Source organism: Dermacentor variabilis, chromosome 1 (genome assembly GCF_050947875.1).
Source record: "Dermacentor variabilis isolate Ectoservices chromosome 1, ASM5094787v1, whole genome shotgun sequence".
Taxonomy (NCBI): Eukaryota; Metazoa; Arthropoda; class Arachnida; order Ixodida; family Ixodidae; genus Dermacentor; species Dermacentor variabilis.
Window position 1 is genome coordinate 175,311,031 of NC_134568.1, and position 25,175 is coordinate 175,336,205.

Genomic DNA, 25,175 nt, shown 5'->3' on the forward strand with positions numbered 1-25,175 from the left:
CGGATCAACTTGCAACAAATTCTCAGGGTGACACCAGTTTTGAGATATTAATTCCCGAACTTTGCGGAGAAATGCATTAACATTCCAGTCAGTTGTGTGCCTCAATGCATAAAACAACGTTTTGTGAAGAAAGTAAGTGGAATGACAGTGCATTTTTAGCCAATGTTTGACTGCGCGTATCTCGTAAATGGTGTCATACGCTATTATTTTCATGTGGATATGCCTTGGTCTCACCCGCTGAAATTGTAAATTGCAACATGGGCCATAAGGTAATTAGTTAAACACTTATTAGTGAATTTATGTTAATTAGTCAATTATGCATTTGAATTTTTGTGCAAGTAATGTCCTCCTCTTCGAGTAGACTAGCTCATGGAAAAGATTGTGTTACTTGCCACAGGCCATCTTTAAAAAAAATTTGAAACTGTTGGCTGAAACAACCCGTATATCATTTGCTATAGAATATGTGCTTCAATCCATTTGCATGATCCCATGCTAGCAGTATTGTTATGGACTGAGGGGAGGTGCTCAATGTCCTAGGATTACATATAAAGTGAATAAAACATTCGTTCATTGATTCATTCATTTTCCTCGAGGACGAGACTGCAATAAGGACACGGCTGCTCCGATACGCAGTAGCAAGTACGTTGTATTCTGATTCTCTGCCCCAGTGTTCGACGCTTCCGGCAAGTATCCTACAGGCCTCCTTCAAGGAACTCTTGCAGACCTGGGAGCGTTCGACGAGTGCGTCGAGACTCTCGTGCGCGACGAATTCGGCAACGAGAAGATTCGGGGCCAGTACTGCAACATGTACGTTCCTATGATCAACGACACGCGGCCCGTGGACTACCTAGCATCGGCTCTGCACATGTCACACCCGCGGGTAAGCGAAGAAAGCCACCAGAGCCCTGCCGCACTTTTTTTAAGCAGGACTTGGCTCTGTGACCGCCGTTGACTGCGAGGTGGATGCTGTTGTATGTGCGCGTGCATCACTTGTTGCTCCCTTCTCCCTTTCCTTTCAGTTTCCCCTTCACCTAGCATAGGGCAACATGTACCGGGCGCCACCCCGCTGCCTTTTCTTAGAACTCTTTTTTTTCTGTATATCTCTTTTCCGTCCTGCACGTGACTGAGAGACGCACCATAACGGCTGGATAGAACACATGTGTTCGTTATACTGATGCTGCAGCTGGACACAGAAAATAGCTTTAGGTAGACTACTCACTGACAGCCTATGTCATGCGGATCTCGTAAGGAAAGGACGAAAAAATAAAGTAGAATTGAGTACGTCCACAAAAGCATGAAAGCGACTGCTCTATCCGACGTAGTCTGTACCACTTATGGCGCGCACGTTCACTTTAAATTCACATAATAATAATAATAATAATAATAATAATAATAATAATAATAATAATAATAATAATAATAATAATAATAATAATAATAATAATAATTATAATAATAATATTAATAATAATAATAATAATAATAATAATAATAATAATAATAATAAAAAATTCCAGTACGTGCATTAGACTTGACGTGCTTTGTTAGATGCCGGCATGTCCCAGTGGCTGATGGCGCTTCAAGGGGTATCAAATTATGGGCACTGAAGTAGGAATAAAAATTTTTACCAAGTATTTCATTCACAACACAGGCGTTCATTTATTTTACTGTTACTTGTAATTTTCGTCCATTTGCGTGCTCGTAACCATGCAAATAAACCGTTCAGAGTTTATTTCTCAGTAATGCACAAATATAATGAAAACATATTATAATAGTCCACGCGATGAAATTCAGTAAGCAGGCTTTTCCACGTATTTCATTTACACTCATCAAGAGAGAGGCAAAAGAAATATAGAAGGCAGGGACGTTGACAAAGAAAGTGGCTGGTTGGCTACCATATATACTGGGGTAAGGAAATAGTAAGCCTCGCCAAGTGCTATATAGAACTCTAAAGATATCTGCGCTAAGAGTGACGGTGTTCTTTCATTGAACAGAGATAGCACCGCTGCCAGACTTGAGCGCAGCTCTCGCTGCGCATACACTTCAACAAGTGCGCAGAGTCGGTCCCATATCCTGTTCTTGGAGCGATAGACAGCACGAAGGTCACTTAGCTCGCTGCTGCTGCCGCGCTTCCTCACACCACCGTTCTGGCAGCGAGTGTCCGCGGACATCGAGTGTGATGTGTGCATGTTTGCCTGTGCGCGCTGACCTGTGCTTGTTAGTTTAGTAAGTAAGCGAGTGTTTGCAAGTTTATACGGCCGACTACTATGCTTACTTCGTATGGTTGTCTACTAATTTGCTATGGCAATAAATTCTTTGCCTTTCGGGCGAAACTGCGACTTTGTTATTCTAATATTTGGCATGAAAACCCACATATCAATGAACAGTTAGAAAAATAGAGAGGGATCAGGCTGGCAACATCCACCGCGAGTGGCACAACGCCTGCTTACATTTATGGAGGAAGATATAGAAAAGTATACCCGTTGATCACCATGCTCGTGCTTTAAAGTGTGGTATGAACGGCCGTACTACATGTTTTTAGTGGTTTAGCGCGTAAAACTCCAGAATTTCATTTTTTTATAGATAGATAAAAAGTGTTTGAAGTAGGCAAAGAATGCTGATCGCATTAAAAGGCGGGGCGTAAAGCAGGCGCGATTGACCACTGGTACTGTTTTCTCGGCGGACGAGGAGCGCCGCTAATGTACACTAATCTGCGCAGCGTAGTACAGCTGCTGCGCCGTGGCGTGCCTGCCTCGACTTTCCCATAAACCTACAGGCACCACTGATCTAAAATTTGCATAGGGATGAGTTTTTATAGTTTACAGTTTTGTGGAGTTGCAAAGAGCATGTCCGGGCCTAATCCGCAAGCTCCTAGGCCCAAGTCCGGCCCGGGCCGGAGTGAGCAATTGCCTACCCGGCCCGAGCTCGGCCCGAGCCCGGCCCGTAGGCTGGGCCGGACCCTGGCGTTCGGGTGAGCCAGGGCCCCTGCAGTGTTCTAGTAGTTCCCTTATTAGATAGCCGAACTCCATATAGTAGGACTGCTGAAACTGAGCGACGAGTTTTGCATACTTTCATAATGCAAGGAACGTAATGTAGCTGCGATTTTGCGCCAATCCGCACACTGACGCCTATTCTAGCCGATAAATAGCCGCTCTGCCATCTTGGTTACGTCAGGCGAGATTCGGGTAGGAACGCACTTGCAGATTTGATGTGAGAGTGTGAGAAGCCGTATTAGACAGACCAATTTTGGCTCCCTGTTTCTCAGTGCGCACCTAATTAACAGTGCATAGGCGCCTTTGATTTCATCTCTCCCGAAATGCTGCTACCCCTTGGATACATGAGCTTGTGCTCAACAGCTGCGCTACCATGGCCAATTTATTTATTTATTTCATAATACCCCTAAAGGCCCCCGAAGGGGTATTACATAGGGGGTACCGATACATGAAAAAAATGTGAGCTTTGCGCGTTACGGAAAAAACAACTGAAGTACACAAAAGTTATACAAAATTTTTACAAAAGAAAACACAAAAGTTATACAAAAGTACGATATTTAGCAAAATACACAAGTAAACAATATACGAAACACAATATACGAAATACATTAGGCAAGTGAAACTCAGATAGAAAATACAAAACTGACAGAGAAAATAAATTAAGGGAATTAAATAGGTACAATGTAAAAGAAGTAAAACGGGGTGTTGCTCTAAACTGCTTCAGTTGTCACGTTAACAAATTAATGAGACATGAATCCACTTGTACAATGTGCACGCAGAATGGTAAGACAATGATCAAAACAATATATACACTGAACAACGTATGAAGAAACGGTACATAATGGATATTTACATGTAACTATTGCGTAAAAGTTCCTGAAAGGTTGCGAAATCGGTTTGAGTAGCAATGTGTGATGGTAGGTTATTCCATGCAACAATTGTTCGGGGAACGAAGGAGTTAGCATAGTTAGCTGAGCGACAACTGATGCATTTTATCTTGAAGATATGGTCTGTGCGTGGAAAGAAGGCTGTCGCTGGTTCGAAGATATGGTGAAGGTGCGGATGATGATAAAGTTTGTGCAGCAGTGAGAGGCGGGCAATTCTGCGGCGATGAGATAAGTCGTCAAGCTGAGCGCGAGCTTTTAGTGCTGAAATGCTAGTATAGGGTGAATAATCAGAAAAAATGAAACGGACCGCACGGTTTTGCAGTGATTCGATTTCTTGGGTGATATATGTTTGAAAAGGATCCCAGATGGCTGATGCATACTCGATTTTGGGGCGTATTAATGTGATGTACGCTAGTCTGCGTAGTTTAGCTGGAGCATGCTTAAGGTTGCGTTTGAGGAGGCCTAAAGAGCGGTTAGCTGATGCCAACGTCAGGCGGATGTGATGATGCCACGTTAGATCAGACTGTAAGTGAACACCAAGGTACTTATATGAAGTTGTAAGTTCAATTATGTTGTTAGATATTACATACGATGTTGCAATACGGTGGTTGCGCCTAGTAAATGATAATAACTTCGTTTTAGCTGTATTAAGAGTCATCAACCATGTTGAACACCATGTGTTAATAGCGTTAAGATCGGTTTGAAGAATATCTTTGTCATTGTCGCATGAAATTAATCGATATACTACGCAGTCATCGGCAAAAAGTCTGATGTGGGAAGACACACAGTTAGGCAGGTCATTAATATAGATTAAGAAAAGTAAAGGGCCAAGAACGCTGCCCTGCGGAACACCGGAGGTTACTTTGGTATAGGAGGAAGTACTGCTGTTAACAGACGTATATTGTACTCTGGATGAGAGGAAATCCTTAATCCATCCAATAACGGTTGGGTGTATGTTAAGGTTCATTAGCTTCAGTATTAGTCTATGGTGAGCAACGCGATCGAAAGCTTATGAGAAATCCAGGAAGATAGCATCAACTTGAAAGCCTAGGTCTAGGTATGAATGTATGTCATGTAAAAAGCCGGCTAACTGTGTTTCGCATGAATAACCACGACGAAAGCCATGTTGGTAATCAACAATAATTTTGTGCTCTTCTAAGTAGTTAATGATTTCAGTATACAAGATGTGTTCAAGTAATTTACAAATAGTACTAGTTAAGGAGATGGGGCGGTAATTTAATGGGTGAGTTCGGTCTCCGGACTTAAAAATGGGTATGACTTTTGCCACCTTCCAATCGTGCGGAATAGTGTTAGTTGATAAAGACTGCGAGAAGAGTGCACATAATATAGGTGATAAACTAGGTGACAAATGTTTTAACTCTTTATTATTAATGCCAGTGTGATCAGAGGCGGAAGAAAGTTTAAGTTTATTTAGTAAAGAAGAAATACCTGCTTCGCTAACAATTATTTCTGGCATTGATATGTTAATGAGATTGTCAAGGGTTGGTGAAGATATGGTGTCTTCCTGTGTAAATACAGATGAAAATGCGCTATTCAATAAATCAGCACATTCCGAGTGGTGGACCATATCACCGTGCTCATCAACTAGTGTTAAATCGGGATAGCTCTTCGGGTTTATTACGCGCCAAAAACGTTGAGGATTGTTAGTGAGCATAGAATATAGGTCATGGGCAAAGAAATGTCGTTTAGATGATTTTAGCAGTGACTGATATTGCTTATCGCAGGTCTTATAACGGTGCCAGGAATCTGAGTCGCGGGCTTTATCGGCTTTACGATATAAACGCTTTTTCTTATTATTAAGGCGCCGAAGCTTTACGGTAAACCACGGGGCTGTCGGGGTGCAGGCTATTTTGGTTAGAGGAACGAATCGATTAATTAGTTCAGTAAGAGTGGTTTTAAGTTCAGCCCAGTTATGTTCGATGGTTTGAAATTGGCATCTATTGAGGAAATGTAAAGAGAAGTCAGATAGCGCGGAGTTTATGCTGTCAAAATCCGCTCTATTGTAACATCGGATGTACTTATCAGAGCACGGACGTCTTGGAAGGGAAACTGCAAGACTACCTGTTATGATATCATGGTCAGATAGCCCATCTTGATGAGTCAAGGCGAAGCACACGTCAGGATCAGTGGTTAATACTAGATCTAAAATATTAGCGGATGTAGCCGAAGATCGCGTAGGACGGGTGATAAGCTGTGTTAAAGAAAAGTCGAGACATGACTGCAGGAAAGTGTGGGCCTCAGATAGGTAGGTTGCTGTTGAAAGGTTAGCCCAATCAACGAGCAGAAATGCAAAATTCTCGGAAGTCTTGAGTGACCTAAGAAAAGTGCGCTTCCTTATCTGTGTTTTTTTTTCTTCTTAATAACAGTTGTAAATATATAAACCACTGAAAAACATGGCAAAAATTCATGCACATCATACTTATATTACTTGCTCAATTATATTAAAAATTGCGTATGTGCCTCAAATGAAGATGCCGAAATCGTCAAAGTGTTTACGCTATTGCACTAAACGTAACAAATTTCAAAACTGTAGGCAAGAAGTCACTTCATATCTGAGTGACTGCCACAGGATGCGGAAGCACGTGATCGTTGATCGGTCGCATCGATTGAAGTTGTGTCGATACCCGCCGTGGTGGCTTAGTGGCTATGGCGTTGTATTCACGGGGTTGCGCGTTGATTCTCGGTAGAGGAGGCTGCGTATGGAACGCGCAAACATAGCGTACCGAGAATTGGATGCACGCTAAGGGACACCCGGTTGTCTAAATTCATTCCTGCACTTTGGCGTCTCTCTTATAGCCCTTGCGTTACTTGGAGACAGCAAACCCGATCAATAAATAATAAGGCAGTCTCCACATTCAGTTTGTGGTACATATTAACACGTGTACTTGTATATCATTCTTCTTTTACCGCTTTTCACGGGCTAACAAATGCTAAACGTTATCGCTCGGCGCATGACTTGCCTGCATGCATCGGAAGTTTCTCGAATGCTATCCATAGTACCATCCGTTGTCTGCTGTCATCGAACTTTGTATAATCTGGTTGTATGACCGATGTGAATTGTGTTGTAGTACTTTCTGGAAGGCATGCGGGCAAGAGGGGTGACTTAGGCTCGAATCTTTGACGAGTCATGTATAAAAACCCGCCCACATTTGAACCTCTGATCAGATTTTTGATGTCGCCGCCTGTGCTCGCCGCTATCGTGCTTTGAATGCCACTCGCTTATAGGGGCCCCAGTTCGCCCAATAAAGAGTTAGTTTTGTGGTACACAGTTTTACAGTGAAGCTGTCTATGGCTAGAATCTGGAAAAATAACGTATCTGAGATGTCGACAAAAACAAATCATAATGTGGGCCAATCCTGGTGATGTGCAGAAAGGGTCCAAGCACAATGGCACTTACCCCTGTGGGCTCGGAGACCTGTAACGTGCCCTTGAACTACGCTTGTCACACGTGGGATTCAAAGAGGTCCCAGGCACAAGGGCAAGAAGGGATGTTGTACAGCGAAGCCGTGCATGGCTAGGATATGGAAAAAAATGTCTCCGATATGTTAACAAAAACAATGCGCCGGAGCGATGAGCGCCGTTGCTCGAACGCTAGTCTATGACGATGCGTGTCGAAACGTCAGTGTATATGTGTAAAGCAAAAAGAAAAATTGGGAAAATAAATAAAATCAAAGAAAAGAATAAACAAACAAGGTTATGTGTTTGTGTCTTTATTCAACCAATATAACCCAATCGCCACATAGAACTTAAGATAGTTATTGAGCAATGCAGCATCGCTAGTCTTCCATCTTCACAGAGTGAAAGGGCTTTTAATTTTTTGCTGCTGTGTTCTTCGCCGTCACTACTACGTCCCAATATATACAAGTTTTCGACCTTGTTCACCTGAGAGCCTATTACGTAGCTTTGTACGCAGATTATTGAACTGAGACATCTGCCGTCAGCTGGCAGATAACGGTGGTATTTCCAGCAACCGACATGCTGACGGGCGAGTGCTTCCTCGATGTATAGGTATTGCCGCTATTTCACTGCATTCGTCTACTTTGTTAACTTCCATATCTTAGTCCTGGACCGAGTGCTATGAATTGAGACATGAATACTGGAACTAAACATAAAGTTATAGACGGATTTTAAATTAATTTGTTTTCCACTGTTTTATGCTACGCGCCATTAGTTTCTATCTTGTTAGGAAGCTGTTTCTCTGATTATGACATTTGCACACCAGCTACTTATAATGCCTAGAAGTTCTTGCAGAAAATTCAGTTTTTTTCTCTCTTAGTTTGGAGGCGTGAGGTTTGGAAAGATTGCAAAAAAGCAGTTTTTTTCCCTTTCTTTTCTCCAATCCTTCGTGTTTTCCCTGTCTTTACAACTCTAGCGAGAAGTCGATGTATGTCGGTTTGTGTATTGGAAGAAAATTCCGAGCACTGGTATTGCAACTCCTCTATCAGCAGCTGTATTTTATCACCCTACGCATTTCTGGCGAGGGTAGCAGTATTTATTATGCCATCGGTCAACCCTTAGTCTTTTGTCATTGTTTGCGTCGGTTTTGGATAAGTGTCGCTGCGCACCTGAATGGTTACAAAGCACTTGTTACGTTGAGCCATGAATCTGGGACAGAATGTACGAACTTTTTTGTTCCTAAGTGCTGTTTGCCATTGGCCAGTCCCCTTTCCTAATACATGTCAACATCACAGTCGGTTGGTATCTGCTGTTACGAGCGATTCCAGCTTAAAATCTGCTTTTTCCCCTTTCTTGAAATACACGGGCCCTGATTTCCGGTACCATTCGGGTCTTTCTTTCCCCTTTTATTTAGATAGTGGAGTTCACTATCGGCAGCTCACACGCATCAATGGTTCAAGGTGCCCGTCTAGGCATCTGCTTCATCAATGACTGCAACGAGGAAGATACTGAGACTGTCATCAATGCGAGTGAGTGTATCCACCCTGTTCTTTGGAAACCACTGCATGGAGCCTCGATTTGTGAGCGAGAATGTGTTTACAGGACGCCGAGCTTCCTATGCTCGACTATTGTGCCTTCTTGTTTTGCCTTTCCTCCAGTCCTACAGGCAGCTTCTCATGTGCCACGGCGGCCACATTTCGATGGGGGTGAAATTCAGGAACACCCATGTACCGTCCATTAGGTGCACGTTAAAGTGATTCAGACCCATCCTATGGGCATGGTGAAAAAAAAAAAGACAGTCTGCGGATATCACGCGCTGCTGTGAACATCTTAGCCAAATTTTGCATTCGTACGCGGCGCGTAGAGCTCGCAAGTGGAGTGTCCAGTGACCTTTTTTTCTCAAACACTGTCGTTTCAACGGAAGCCTGTTCCTCACTGTTTTCTTGACGCTTTATTTCGCAATATAGCAAATAGCCATACGCGATTGCTATTGGCCAGGAGCCGACATCAGACAAGAAAGGCGTCTGGATCAATGCGCTTCTTCCTACTGTTACTGTGTGTATTTTCGGACGCAGTTTAATAAACAGGCTGAAATAAGCGAAAATTTGCTTTCGAATTTGGATAATAATTACGCCCTTCCTACGCTCGGCTGCGGCCGCCCGCGTAGGAATTAAACTTTGACCACATTGCTTATAGGTGTCTTAGCCGCCAGGCCTCGCTAATTTCGACTAGTTTTGAACACCTCAGCTAGCTTCGAACCCCGCGAAACTTAAGGTCAAACAACGTGCACGCTAGCCAGCGCGCGCTCACTCTTGGCCCCTCCTGGTTGGACGCCTCGGCATTTCATTTCGTATTGAGCTATTCATAGCGCATCAAAATGCGTTGGTTGGATGTGGCTACTGTACTTCGGTCAAGCTGGTGCAGGACGAAGCCGCTGCGCACCACTTAGCACGGCCATACTGGAGCATATGAGCGCGAGCGAGCACTGAAACCCTGTCGTGTACAAAGTTGCGTGTCGCTGCGGTCTGCTACGTAGCGTGGAACCCTGCGGGCGCCGCGGGTTGCAGAGAGGGCTATGCTGGCTGAGCGCAGTGCGGCTCGCTCAGGACGACCGCGTTTTTTGGCGCGTTGTAGGCGCCAAATTCAAAAGTAGTGGCGTCTTCGTGAACATCCAAAATCAAATTCGGATGGCGCGCCACGGTGACGTTCAGTAGGCGGAGAGCTGTTGGCCCGCCCCGTTCCGCCGTAACGTTCGCCGTGCAAGCCATTGAAATAGCGGAAGCAGATGTTTGATTGCCAATAACTCCGCTCCTGCTGAACGCATAGAAGCGGCAAAATATTTCTGAATAAGTCTATTTTTACTTCAAATGCATTTTTCGAGTTCGATAAGACGTGATTCAGGGCCCCTTTAAGGAACCCCAGGTGGCGAAAATAAATACCAAGTCTCCCACTAAAGCGTGCCCCGTAACGAGATCGTGGTTTTGGCACGTACGTAAGACCCCGGAATCGAATTTAACGGCGAGAAAGTGAAAATGGTGGCATGACCACACACCTAATTCGTTTTTTTTCTCCCCGTTAGTGCTGGGAGGTTTGGTCGACGTAAAGGTCAGAGATTGCATCACCAACGAGCCAAAGCCATGGACAATCACACAGATCTCAATTGTGTAAGTCTTGTTGTTTCATTCAGGACGCGATGGAGTACACTCTCTCCATGAGGATGAAGGAAGTTTTGCTTGCTGCTAGACATGCACTGCACTGTAACAATCACGGGGCAAATCGTATGTGATAGCACGGAAGAACAGTTCTTGATCTCGCATGTCGCTGGGCGTTACTTCACTGTTCGATGCCTCCATAGTAGCCGATGAGTAAGGGAACAGTCACTATAACGAATAGTTTCAGGCAACGGTAGTAAATGGATACAGACAACGATGTCCAAATGATAAAGGTAACTATAAGCAATCAATACAACAGCGGTAGCTAGTCAGTTCATGTACAAATAGACAACCAGTAGTAGCAATATTAACAAACGCCTTCAGATTATAAGAGCCAGGTAGAACACACAATTATAGACAACCAATATGGGTGGCGACCAACAACCAGTAAACAAAATAACAGCCAAAAATCAATTAATGTGTTCATAGCCAACTACTACAGGTAGTGTAGACACGACAATATGCAAACCAGTGAAGGCAATGCTAAGGCGCCTGCCTATCGTGAACCGTCCTCAGCTGCGATTTCCTGAATTCAACCCATCGCCAGCCGAAGCAAGTTCAAGCTTTCTTACAAAGCTGCGTGGTCTTTGTGAGGCAGTGTCTGATAACCTAAGAAAAACAACTGTTCTTCAATATGACAGTTAGCTAATAACAGTGCAAGAAAAATTCATCCCGACGATATTGAAGAAAAGTTGCAATTATTACGTTCCTATTCTCTCTCAGGGCTTTCTTGGGCTGCCTTGCAATAGTGATCGCTGCTAGTAGCACCTTTGACTACTACTTAACAAACCAACAAATCAAGAAAGGTAAGATTTTTTGAAGTGTTTCACGTAAAAATATCCGAATGTTATTTCTTCGTCAATGCTTTCAATAAGACTAATTGACGCCTTTAGCGATAGATGTTGTAATGTGTATTTTTTTAGCACTTATCGGTTGGCCTTCTTATATAGGGCACTGAAAATTGTGCGTGGTAACTAGACGCAGCATAATGACACCGTAAGAATACCCAGAGCTTGCGTGGGGGCTGCAACCTCTTTAAGCTCAAAACTCCTCAAGCCTGCTAAGTATTCCCTACCTCAGTTCATCGTAAGAGATTTTCTAAATATCTCAGAACGTGCGCATAGTTACTAGGGGTATGTTGTATGCTGTGTAGTGACTATCTATATCTGCAAATTCCTGTGGTGCATTGTTATATCTGCAGGAAGTGAATCTCAAATGTAATTCAACGTGTTGTAGCTAGTTGTGGATCACACGTGTGCACAGTACGTGACCGCGTTCCAGTTTCTTATATTTTTTCCCTTTAAAATAATTTAAAATGAATGTGGGCACAAGGGCCGCGTAAATTGTGCGCATTGTGCTGTACAATGTGCTTGTTCGAACTATGTGTAAACGTATTCGACTTTTCTTTTTATCTTAACTTTAAGAGTATCTTTTGAAAGGCCACCTGTCTTCGCTTTATATTGTAAGGTTTAGAAAAAAAATAGTTGGCATCATATATGATACCAGTGTCTCCTACATTGTTAAATAATGTTAAATTTCATGTTAAAGGAAAGGTGCTATTAGTGAGAGGTCGAATAAGTTTAACCAACATCCTAACCCATATGTGCCAATATTCGACGCGTAAAGTTTCTTGAACAGCTTTTAACTTTCAAGCAAAAGCATCTGTTTCAAGCAAAGGTTTTCCAAACAGGCACTTCATTTCGTCAAAGGACAGTTTGCGGATATCAGTACAAGGAAACAGCTTCGTGAAGAGTGCTACCAATCGGCCAGTTTCGCACATCAGCCAATGTGTGCGAGGCTGCGATAATGAGATGATAAAAATAGAAGCAGACGCTACAGCTAGGTACTGGAGTCTAATTATTACAGCCGGTTTGACACCACCATCATAAGGAAATAAATATCCCACAGCACTTTCGTGTAACTCTTCAGCAAGCTCCTTTCAGGCACATGTTTTGTTGAAAGGTCAGGACAATATGCTTACAATAATGTCGTACAAGTGTAAGCAAAATACTCTATCTGAAAAAACTGACTCTAAATATATTTTTCTTCAGGACCTTTACAGAGAGCACTGTGTGCTTTTTCATTAGAAGCCAATATACAACTGCTGTTGAACGTAGAAAATTCAAAGGAATCGGATGCCAGCACCTACAGGTTTCTTCATGGCATACGTATCTTTGCCATATTCTCAATTGTTTTTGGTCATTCGTACAGCTTCTTCGACCACTTAGCTTTGGGTAAGTGCAAAGTAATGTCTCTGAACTCGGACTTTGTTATAATTCTACGAATAATTTCATTCAGGTATCTTAAATAAACTTCTGTTATATTCTTCAGAATAAATGTCAAATAATTCGCATTAAATAGTTGCATATTTAAGACGTTATGATTCACCACTTGCTTGAGTGGAACGAAAAAGTAAGCGAACATCACCATTAGCCTTTGCGCTTATAAGTGACACCCCATATCAAGGCAAATGTATAGTATTGAGCCTATTCTTGATCCTGTACAGCCTCAAGAAAAGTAAGCTTGAGACCTTGTAGAATATACTGAAGGTAAACAACAGAGTTCGGGCAAGCTTTCATTATGCATGCTGCAAAATGTGCTTCAGCAGTGCGAAACAGAGATGCTGTTTGCCGTTAAATTTTGTTTTCTTCTTTTTTACTGCGTGATGAAGCTAGCGTGGAGCAAAGTACGTTTTCAGCAGGGCAGAAAACATTTGTACCCGAAACTGACACGACGAGGCTGTGTAGCAAGATGTTGTTCTATGAGATATTGTCGAGAAAGTTGAACAACTTCAAAACTCTAATTGTTGTGAAGTGGTTCAATAGAACAGTAGAGAAAATGCTGCTGCGTGTTAATACCTGTCATCCAAACTAAACCTCCTTTTTTCAGCCAGAACAATCAACATTCTTCATTTTGCCGACACACTGGGATTCAGTTTTGTTATAACAGGCTACTGGAGCGTGGACGTCTTCTTCTTCCTCAGGTACGAATCCACCACCAAACGATGCTTGCCGCAAAGTTCGCAGAGATAGAGCATTAACAACGCAAAGGTGGTCGAATTCGCATTTTCGAAAAGCCAGAGCAATGTTTCACAACAAAGTCAAGCAGACTTATATCATGCAAAACAAGGAACGCTGTTGTGAGTGGATGCTCACTCACTCACTCACTCACTCACTCACTCACTCACTCACTCACTCACTCACTCACTCACTCACTCACTCACTCACTCACTCACTCACTCACTCACTCACTCACTCACTCACTGTCACATCAATAGAACACAAACACAGGAACACTATAAAATAAAACAGCGTGCTAGTAAAGACATCATGATCAAGCTATAATGTAGCGCAGCCGCTAGCCTTTCGCTTTGTGTATGTGGTGCCGTTTCTTACTGCGTTACTCAACACAGAGAACTCGGAGGGAGGCGATGGTATTGCAGCAGACGGGATTAGCCTGACATACATAGCCGGCAATTGTTCTGCCTGAGCCTCCTATGAGTGTCACCGTGTGCGTCACCAGGTGTCGAAGAGCCCCGTGTCTCGCATGAAGGCAAGCATCAGTCGTTGTGCACTCTGCCTGATTGCCGCAGGCCCTCCGGGGAAAACAACGTCTTCAAAGGTCCTGTGCGAAAGACCACCATTCTTTTGTAGGCTGTCGACCATTGCTTTCCTTTCTGTGTCGAACTGCGGGCATATCCAAATGAAATGTTCGGTGTCGGCGATCTCACCACAGAGGGCACAGAACGGGGAAGCGCATCGTCCAGTCTTGAATAACCAAGCCGGTTCGGATGCGGTACGGATGCGGTACGACAGCGTTGCTTCTTCCAGAGTAAGTCCATGGGTCACACAGGCTGGGTGTGGAGTTTGGTGGATCTCCCTAAAGTGAATGCGGATTGCATTCTTAGGGTTCTGAAAAATCTTTGGCGTTCTTATTTTTGGGACACGTCGGTGCCCGGCGTGCAAAAGCGTCATCTTTCTCATTTCCTTCAATTCCTACGTGGGATGGGATCTATTGAAATTTTACGTTAAATCCCTTATTAATTAAAACTTTGATCAGTGCCAGAGATTGCCTTGTAAACTTGTCTCGAGGTAGGCCCCGGTGTAATCGTTGTAACGATAATTTTGAGTCCGTCAGCACTACGACGTCACGTGCGGAATAAGTGCGAAGTTTTCGCAAGGCCGCGGCAAAGGCGGGACTTTCTACTGTTGTAGACGACACTACGCGATCCAGGCGGCCAGACCATGACACATCAATGGAGGGTATGCAGAATGACGCTGCGCAGCTGTCTGTCAGTGCACACACTGACCCGTCTGTGTACACTTGTAGGTGGCGTTGAAACGCTGTGCTCAAGTGGTCTAGCACAAGAAATTTTGCTTCGGCAGTTGAAATGGTGTGTTTCGCCTGCAGGTAGGGTACACTGAGGCTGCACGTAACGTCCGATAAAGACCATGGCGGGTCGAGGTGATTCCGTTTAGGCCACTGCAATCCTAAAATCAAAAGGTTTTCAGCGCCGCATGGAAATGGGAGCGAGTTCTTGCTCTTAGCCGCCGGAGAAGCGCCGCGCCTGAGGGGGACTCGCCCAGCTTTGAAGGCTGCATCAGCAAGGCCTGAGATGCCAAAATGTGGAGTGGAAGAGACTCCGCTTCATTATTAACCTTCTTGTTTGGAGCCGCATGAGAACTCCCATCGCCAAGCGAGTGAAGCGCAAAAGCGAGACAGAGCGCATGGACACTCTCATAAGAATGGCGTACAAAACGGCTTTACAGCTACCGTCAAGCACAAGCACAAAGAAATTACTAGCGCTAGGTGTATACAACACCTTTGAGGAGCTAGCAAGTGCCACGCTCATAGCGCAGAGGGAGCGCCTCAACAAGACTCAACAGGGAAGACACCTTCTTCAACGGCTAGGGTACCCGCTGACACCTCAGTACTGCAAAGAAGAAACACAAATCTTGCCTAACCACATTAGAGAGAACATTGTAGTAGACCCTATCCCAAAGAACATGCACCCCACGCACAATCAAGAGAGAAGAGCAGCGCGTGCCCGCATGTTGCACAAACGCTGCTTCAGAGGCCCAGATACATACTACACGGACGCTAGCCCGTATCCCTCGTCGCCACGTTGCGGGCCCAAATACACACTCGCCGTTGTCAATCAGGGGAACCTGGCAGTCTCTGCCTCCATCCGCGCCACATGCAGCGCAGCAGCAGAAGCAGCAGCGATCACTCTCGCACTTCGCGACGCCAAGAGCAAGGGAAGGTCCGCCCGCGTCCTTACGGACTCACAAGCGGCGTATCGTTTATACATGAATGGAACGCTCCCTATACAAGCCATTCGAATCCTGGGTCGCTCACTAGAATGGACCCACGGTATCGTCTGGTGCCCCGGGCACGAAGGCATGCGGGGAAACGAAGAGGCGGACTGCGCAGCTCGAGGTCTCACTAGCCGAGCGGCAGACCACACCGTTCTTCAGCCCCCGACAGACCGACGAGCGACCCACGAGTTAACGACAGGTCAACAAATACTACAGGACCAACGTCTCGGAAGAACGCAATACGCTCCCCCACACAAAGCTCTCAATAAACTCCAGGCAAGGGACTGGCGCCGCCTGCAAACTAACACATACCCACACTTGTCTCGTCTACACGCAATCTCCCCAGACAGTTATACGTCCCGGACATGTCCCTGGTGTAGCAACCACACAGCAACACTCGCGCACATAACACACGAATGTACCGACCGTCCGGGCGACGCAATTTCAACACGAGTGACAACACACACACTCACTACGTGGTCTTGGGAGGCGAGACTCTCCGAACTGGACCTGGGAAGCCAACTGGCGACCCTCGACCAGGCCCGGCGAGCCGCGATCGCCAGTGGAGCCCTGTCAGAGGGAACCACCCAGGAATAAACCGCGCAACAGTTTCTGCAATAATAAAGTTCCTCCTCCTCCTCCTCCTCCTCCTCCTCCTCCTCCTCCTTCTCCTCCTCCTCCAAGCGCTCGATTTGGCTCGGTTATGGTGATATCAGCGGCAGATGATAAAGAATGCGACTTGTTATGAGTGCAGCGTTTAATTTAAGCATATACATAGGATTGTTTCCCTAACGTACACCTGCCATGCGACGAGGTGCGTTGACACTTTGCACTGATGCAGCCACAACACCTTCAACTTCGCGTCGCCATAGTAGCTTGCTGTCGATGGTGACGCCCAGGAATCGAACACTAGTTAAACGGCGAACTTGATGACCTCTAATATTCGGCGAAAGGCGAGTTAACTTGCGCCTCACTCCCGGGAAAAGCATGAAGGCAGATTTTTCCGCTGATAAAAATAGGCCAAGCATCGATAAATCACGATCGATGACGGAGATTGCACCCTGGGCTATCCGGGCCAAACGTTGGTGCTGGTACCCTGAGATCCAAATTCATATGTCATCTGTGTAGATGGACATTTTAACAGCCGTACAGTCTACCTTCAGTGCGTCTGGAAGGGTGGCCATGGCAACGTTAAAAAGCAAGGGAGATAGGACATTTCCTTGTAGGACTCCGAGGGAAATGCGTCGTTTTTCACTCATTATATTTCCGAGCTTAACCTGAACATGTCGCTCTTTAAGAAATTCGTGGACGAATCGAAGAGCATTTCCGGAGACACCCAGAGCTTGGAGTCCGTTGATGATGCCAGTGTGGAACACACAATCATATGCTCTGGCAATGTCCATAAAGGTGACGAGTGTCGAAAGGCCGTCGACGCGAAGATGCTCGATGTGCTTAGTAAATCCAAGGCACTGTCCTGAGCACTCAACCGTGGGCGAAATCCGGTCATACACGATGGCAGTCTATTTCCTTGCTCAAGATACCAAGTTAATCTCGTACATATTCGTCTTTCCATCAACTTTGACACGCATGATGTTAGCGATACTGGCCAATATGAGGCAAGGTTCGTTGGATCCTTTCGAGACTTGAGCACTGGCTACAGCAATGCTGTCTTCCATGTTTCAGGGATCTCTCCTGTTCTCCAGACGGGATTAAATACGTCCAGAAGGGCTTGCCTTCGCTCGTATGGTAGAAGTGTCAGCATTTGATTGCTGATCAAATCGGAACCTACAGCACACCGTCTTTTTCTGCTAAGCGCCAAATCCAACTCACAAAAGGTGAATGGTGTATCCATCACATGGATTGATTGAGATGACAGAGGGTTCGCCATTCCTGCTGATCTGCCAAATGTGTTTACATCTGCAAAATCATCTGCAAGGGTTCGTAAATCGTTTCCTTGCTTTAAAGCAAGTGATTCGAATGGCTTGTGTGGACGAATCTTTCCGGATAGCTAGGCTATTGAGTACTCCCCATATCCTGGTCATGGGAGTAAATGCCGACAAGCTCTCACAGAAAGCAGCCCATTGAACTCTTCTTAACCTTTTTGTGTGACGGCGAATGACAGCGTTTATCCTGTTATATTCAGTTTTCGGAGAGGGATTTCTCTTTTTTCTCATTAGTTTCCGCTCTGTTCTCCTACGCGCTGCGCAGAGATTCTTTAGTTTCAAGTCAGGAGTAGGGAAATCACCGGGAAGTTTCAACACTGTAGTAACCACTCTCTTTCTCCGCCACATATGTGCGAACAGCTCACCAGGGGATTCATCCAACGTTTCTCTGTATGTATCCCAGCTGGTCACAGTACAGAATGGTCGACCAGCAGTCTGAAATCCAGTGATGATGGTGAAGATTGGGAAATGGTCGCTGCCCATCATGTCTGCGGCCAATGTTGATGATACCAAAAGGTATGTAGACTGGAACACGAGGTCTATGGCACTCCATAAATCTGGTAGCCTGAAGCAAGTCGGTTTTCCATCGTTTGTCACACATAAGTCTGCAACATCCTTCTGCTGCTGGAATTTCCTTGCCTCGAAAATATTTATTTTCTCCCCAAAGAGAATGAGGTACGTTAACGACCCCACAGATTATTCTGGGCGAAGGGCAACGAATGCAAAGGTTCTTTAGAAACGCCTCCATGGAGACCTTCCTTCGTGGACTTACATACACCGACACCACACTGAGTTTTCGGTTTCCTAGGCACACCTGCACAGCGGCGACTTCCAAGGCGGTACAGCAAAGGTCTTGCACTGGTAAGGTGATGTGAGGTATTTAGCACCTAATGTATATCATTGCACTTCCGTTCGCAAGTGAACGTATACTCGCATTGTCATGTCGGATGTAGCCTGGGATCGTCCTTCCATTTGGGAGACCAGCCTCTGAGAGGGCTAGCATTGGTATAGGCATGTCTCGAAGGAAAAGATTAAATTCGCACAGACGCTGTAGAATACCACCGCAGTTCCATTGCATCATTAAGGACACTTCTGAACGGCAAAATGGGCCAGCTGGGCGAGAAATTGCCATTATGCTACTAAGGGTATGCGGAAGTAGAGCAGAGTATTACTGACTCAAGAGCCAGCACTGCTTCCAGCATATCCTTCGTTGAACTCGCAGGCATTTTCGTGACATGTGAGCGTAGTCCCGTGAACAGAGCGCGTATCACGTGTTGCCAGTTTTTTTTTTTTTTGCTGAGTGCTTCCAACTGGTACTTGAGGTCGGTTCACTGCGGCTGCATAGATGCGCTTTTCGGACTCTTTTGGAACATGTTCTCCAGCGGCGTTGACCAGTTGCGTTGGCTCAATAACTTCTTGTGACGGTGTGAGACGCGAGAAATTAAATGAGTAATCTGCTTCCAAACCACTTAGTTGTGGCGCGCTGGACGCCTTCTTGCTCGATGGTGAGGTTGCATGCTTTGGACCCAAGACAGACATCGTATTTCTTCGCTGAGCAGCTGTCCTTGCAGGGCATCGGCCGTAGCTAGCTGGGTGATCGCCGCGGCAGTTAGCACGCATAAAATTGTCTTTACTTGCACACGTCTTAAAGTAATGAGGTTCCCCACAGCGCTTGTATATCTGCTCCCCACGACAGTACTTAGCTACATGTCCGAAGCATTGGCACTTAAAACAGTGTGGTGGTGTCTCCACGTAGTCGACAAGCTCGTGTCTCGTAAAACCGAGGTTAATCTTCTCCGCGCGCTCAGAATTTGGAGCAAATGCATGAACGACGGAGTCAGTGCGCCTTGACTCCCATTCATATGACGAGGTTTGGACCCGACGGATGATTCTTCTCCCATGGAATACTCCCTGAGGTTTCAGATAGGAGAGCAGCTCTTCATCCGAGTACCATTTTGGGACTCCCCTAACAATGCACCAGTTTTTCATGTAAGTGTGTGGAACACGGGAAGATATGGGCATGCCACCGATATCCTTGGTCTCTAAAACGACGTTAGCTTGCCGTTCTGTCTCTACATACAAGAGCAATGCTCGCTGCGTTGTGAAATGGCTCTTGACTGGGGCTCCACCGAGAATCGTTTCAATCTCAGAATATCTCAGCTTAAAACTTCTTTCTGGGCGAGTTGGTGCATACTTGATTTGAAAATCATAACAGCGCTAACACATGCAACCACAAAGGAACAATGACGGGACACAAACACTGTGTCCCCTCCTTGTTCCTTTGTGGTTACATGTGTTAGCGCTGTTATAATTTTCAAATCAGCTCTTTCTGATGTGCAGTGATTACCACAAGAATGCCCACCGTCCTGTCTTTACGATGGCGCACGATTAGGTAGCCAGGTCTGAAAGGTTCACCTCGTCGTAGTCCCCGATGATTGTTGACTCGCTCTCAGATTCCCCTGTGTATTGTCGTTTGTAGTCAGGCAGGCTTGTACAAACAAGCTGGCGTGTTTCATCCGGTGTCACCCCTTGAGATGTCATGGCGGAGTGTTCGTCGGTGCAAGCTCGGGTCCTTCTAGAAACTTGTGAGGCGACGGGTGGCGCAGCACCCCTCGGCCTCCGGTACGGAAGGTATCTTTCCGAGTCGTCCGATGTATTGAACAGTTCCGGCCAGTTAGATGACCAGAAAATAGCAATAAATGCAGGCAGATCTACTTACACAGGCTGCAGCAGCTTTGTAGTCTTCTTCCTCCCCTCAGAGGGAAGCAGCACGTCCCTATAATGCCACAATGGGAAAAAGTTTATTACATTACGTATCTCTGTTCACAACTCTCTTCTGAATGTAGCTATGTTTTCTTATTGGTTTTCGCCGCTTTACCCTCTCTTTTCCCCCATCACTGCAAAGTTATATACATGGCGGCAAACTTTACCCTGCAATATCAATTCTTAATCTAACCGTCGTCTGAATATGCAACACTGGCGTTTCGGGAACCTTTTATTTGTCTTTACAGTGGATTCCTAATGGTCTACAACATCGACAAATTATCCAGGACGCACATAAGCCGATTCTACATCTGGTTAGCAGCAATAATCCGCCGACATTTAAGGTAAACACTTCCCCCTTCTTCCTCTTTTTGTTAGTGCCCAATGAGCGCATTTTACTGTGAGCTGCGCATTAGCATAGAATGGCTGTATGGTGACTCTGACGGACCTATATTCCAGAACTACCACCCCAGTGTTTTTTGTCATCATGTGCTGCCACCTAGGACCAGTGGTTGCATCCGGTCCTAACCTAAAGCCATTGATGGAGAAAATTTATGATGAGTTCAGTAGGGAGTGGTGGCGAATTTTGCTGCAAGTTCGAAATGCCGGCGACCGTACACGACAGGTAGGAGAATTTCAGCAGCAAACGCGTGCACAGCGTTGTCAATTATGAGGCGGTGTCCCAAACGAGGTCCTAGGCCTCACTCGTTTACTTTTACTTTATGAATGTTGTGTTCTTGAGATGTGCATTTCGGACCGAATTAACACATACTATGCTGATTTAATCAATTATCTTCTGCTAATTTTCATGCGCGCATTGCGGGCATGCGTTGATATCAAGCCAGTTCTTATAACCTATCATTCTCACGCGTACTGTATGAGTGCGAATTCTCATCTTTATTTGTTTTTTTTGTTTGTTTCTTTTGATTACTTAGCCCTTCGCATCCTCTGTATACCATTAATCGAAAAGGAGTGGCTGGTACGACTGTAGTGCGGTTAAATCTCCTGCAATATTTTCATTTCAACAACAAAAAAAAAGAAACAAAAAGATAGAGCAGTAAAATTCGCACGATTCGTCCTGCCACTGCAGCATCCGCCTTCGCCTATCCTTGGCATCTTTTTTTCTGCCTGTATTACACCGGAAACACCAAAGTATTCGTACGTTAAACTAAGCATAACTACTAAACATGGTTAAATATAGTCAAAACGGTGTCGCATTTATAGGACCTGTGACATTGTGGAGAGCGTCGATACCTTGGCTAAGCCCCGGTTACGTCTAAGCGTCCATAGTGCAGATGCGACGTGGCTGTCTTGTCATAATAATTCAGTATCTTTTAGAGTCGTAGCGAAGCACAGCGCGCCTTTCTGTACCCAGGTGCTGAAAGAATACAGCCGAAGTTTCTCTGGTACATAGCACACACAAAAAAAGTGTATTGTTTTGCATTGTCGCGTCCAGAGGGGCATTACTGATGGATATCGATAATTACGGATCACTAAATAACAACTCATGGTTTTGAGGTTAACAAGGAAGCTCTAGAACAAGTTAGTGACCGCGCAAAGAGTGATGGAACGAAAATGGTAGGGGTAACGTTAAGAGACAAGGAATATAGTGGCGTGGATAACAGAGCAAGCAGGGATAGCCGATATCCTAGTTGACATGAAGAGAACAAAAATGGAACTGGGCAAGCCATGTAGAGCACAGGGTAGATAATCGATGAGCCATTTCAGTTAGAGAATGGGTGCCAAATGTGGTGTAAAGGTTATAAACAGGGATAAGGTGCCTCAGAAAGGCTGGCCAACGTTTCGATAGGAGGAGGTATCTTCGTCAAAGGCGGCCTCGTCATACTCGGCAGGTTAGTTTTAACAGGTCAGTAGAGTGACGCCAGGTGTGGTCGTTGTCTGTGGCGGCCGGCTGTGAAGGGAGGGACTGCAAAGAAAATGAGCGCTGTCGCCTGACGTATTTAGGCGTGGTTTTTAAGGTAAAAGAAGTGGTGCAGTCGAGGACGGCAGAAAACTAGGTGGGATGAAATTAGGAAATTTATAGGCGCAAGTTGGGACCATCTTGCGCAAGACAGGGGTAATTGGAGATCGCAGAAAGAGGCCTAAAAGAGGAGTTAAAGAAAGTAGGCTGACGATGATGATGATGAAATAAACAATTAGGTGATACGCGCAAAGTTGTGGCTGCAGCTCGTAAGAGGAAGTGAAAGAGAGAAAGAGAACAACTTGGCGTATGCCCGGTTTGCGACTGTACTCAATGGAAACCAGCTTAAAGGATGGAAAGAGAGAAAGGCAGGAGAGAAGACAACAATTGGCTTGCGTCCGGATCTGCACATGAAGTGCACAAGTAGTCACTAGGGTTATTCGACTTCAGGAACCACAGAAATGTAGGCGCCGCCTTTTGAGCTAGCGACACATGTGGCCGGAAGTGGCTGCTAACAATATACAACTGGCTGAAAGGCCTCCGCAGTTCTTGAAAGTTGGTGCGCACTAGCCGAGCGCCTCCACACACTGCTCGTGTTGTGGGAATTCCTTGCATTGCAGCACGTCGAGACCTATAAACGATGCCCCCCCCCCTCTCATCTGGCTCTCATCATCATAGCGAACATTTTCAGTCGCTTTGTAGGAATTATTGGTAAGAAAATAGGTGCTACAACGTAAAGATATTCCAAATTTTTCTATTCCAATTCTGAAATCAGCCCTCCACAATTGGTCAAAGCATTTTCGAGCCTCCACCCTCTGCATGTGTCTGGCACGCGGCGTCACGAAAACCGCGAGAACACCCGATCTGATATGATATGTGCACACTGATTATGCATGATTAGACCAAACGAAAGAAAAATAATTATTTCTCATTCGACGCCTTTTTCGCCATTAGCGAAAAAAGGTGTCGTTTGACCAATTGCTACTCGTCAAAATTTTTCAAGCATTGCGCCCACTTTGCCTGCGTTTCACACGACGTCACAAATCCGCAAAATCTCAGCGCGTGTTAAATACGCATTAATATGCCGAACAAAACTGAAAAATTTTCTGAATAGCCGGAGACTACCCATTCCGAGAGGAATAGAATATGGCTGCCCATCGGCAGCTCTGGCACTCTTCTCGGAGCTGCCGTGGAGCATGGATTTATTTGCGTATAATCAAAGATCTTGTGTGGCAGTACAACGTTATCGAGACCTTTAGGCACGTAATAAACATTGCTCTGCCGACTCTATTTTGCTGAGGATTCGTTTTAGCGGCATTTTCACCTTCCGTTGCACGCCGCCGCGATTTTTGAGCCGCCATCGCAAGCTAAGTAAGGGGAAGCGGCCCAATCGCAATCGCCGGCACCACCCTCCTCATCCGGTTATCTACTTTACCTGTGCTTGTTCGGCCCCACAGAAACTCTCTCCACGTAAGCATGTTTCTCGCCTCTTCTCAGCCAATTAGATAAGAAAAGCCTGTCAATTAAGTTAGGTAAAGCTATTCGCTGAAGTGACATCCTATAAACGAGAAGCGCGCTTAATTGGGTTTTTCAAACACTGCTGGTTATGACCCAATGCTTGCGTCAGCGGTTGAGGCAAGGAGATTGGAATCAAAACAGATTGGCATAGTTTTACATTATAGGGCCCAATGTGAAACATTCCTACTGTTTTTGGACGTAAACCTTTCCCAGAAAAGCAGCACAGCTGTCAAATTAGGAACAAATTCAACATTGTGATATCAATAATTTGAATTTCGAGTATTTTATTTGCGCTGTCGGTAAGTTCTCATATATATATCATAGCCGAACTGTCTTTTCATTTTCTAGGAATTTCTAGGCTTGCTATGGTTCATATCAGCAGACTTCCAACTCTTCATGGTCGGAATGCCGTTGGTGTTGATTCTTAAACGGTAAGTATCTTTCACAAAGGTTGCAATTACATTATGTTAGGAAAGAAATAAGTCTTCATAATTTATTGTGGATATTATTTCTCGTAATATAGCCCTTCTCATGGTAGCACTTCCGCATCCATTGAGAGAGAAGCGTTTAGACGCGCAATAAGTGCTGAGTGGATTGAGATTTCACGCCCTTAAGGCTGATGAAGGAGGAACAACCACCTTTATTAGGAATGCAGGCATTTAGCAGGCAAAGTTTGTCACGTTGCAAAAGGAACTCGAAGGCACCAAATCGACCCGTCGGCGCTATGCTTCATTCGGTCAAAACGCGCTATATACGAGTAACTTAATTCAGCAATTCAACTGAGCCCATAGATTCCCCTCACAGACCTATGCAATTCGAACACGCTTATGGCTGACTGAAGCACATCGACATTTCGCAGAGTAGGTCACAGGCAAATTAAGAAGAAATAAAAAAATTAACAGTTACTTTAGCATAAATGCACGTATAATAAGAATGCAAAGACGCATAGCGCGCGTGGTATGCATAAGATTGTAATAAGATTGCAAGAGCGGTGATTATGCAGAGCAGAAGAAGTTTTTAGGGTGAACGGTATTAAGCGCTATGCATGCACCCTATCAATGATGAAAAATTGTTAGGGTTTCTTAGGACGCAAGTAAAGTTCTGACTTAGTTTGTCGCAAGTGGAATACAGTTTTATATATTAGTTCCAATATATTCTTTGCGCGTTCACTGGCTTCTTACGTTTGCTACGTCAGGGATGGAG

At 45.1% G+C, this 25,175-nt stretch overlaps 1 protein-coding gene across 1 annotated transcript in view; it reads left to right on the top strand.

The window, feature by feature from the left end:
* The window catches only part of LOC142588342 (nose resistant to fluoxetine protein 6-like), a 59,338-nt gene that overhangs the window by 12,310 nt on the left and 21,853 nt on the right, over positions 1-25,175 (top strand). The window contains exons 2-10 of the mRNA XM_075699970.1: positions 669-880; positions 8,712-8,826; positions 10,377-10,461; positions 11,233-11,315; positions 12,561-12,743; positions 13,399-13,492; positions 20,782-20,877; positions 20,993-21,158; positions 24,321-24,403. Of these exons, the coding sequence (XP_075556085.1) occupies positions 669-880; positions 8,712-8,826; positions 10,377-10,461; positions 11,233-11,315; positions 12,561-12,743; positions 13,399-13,492; positions 20,782-20,877; positions 20,993-21,158; positions 24,321-24,403 (1,117 nt within the window). The remainder of the gene's footprint in view (positions 1-668; positions 881-8,711; positions 8,827-10,376; positions 10,462-11,232; positions 11,316-12,560; positions 12,744-13,398; positions 13,493-20,781; positions 20,878-20,992; positions 21,159-24,320; positions 24,404-25,175) is intronic.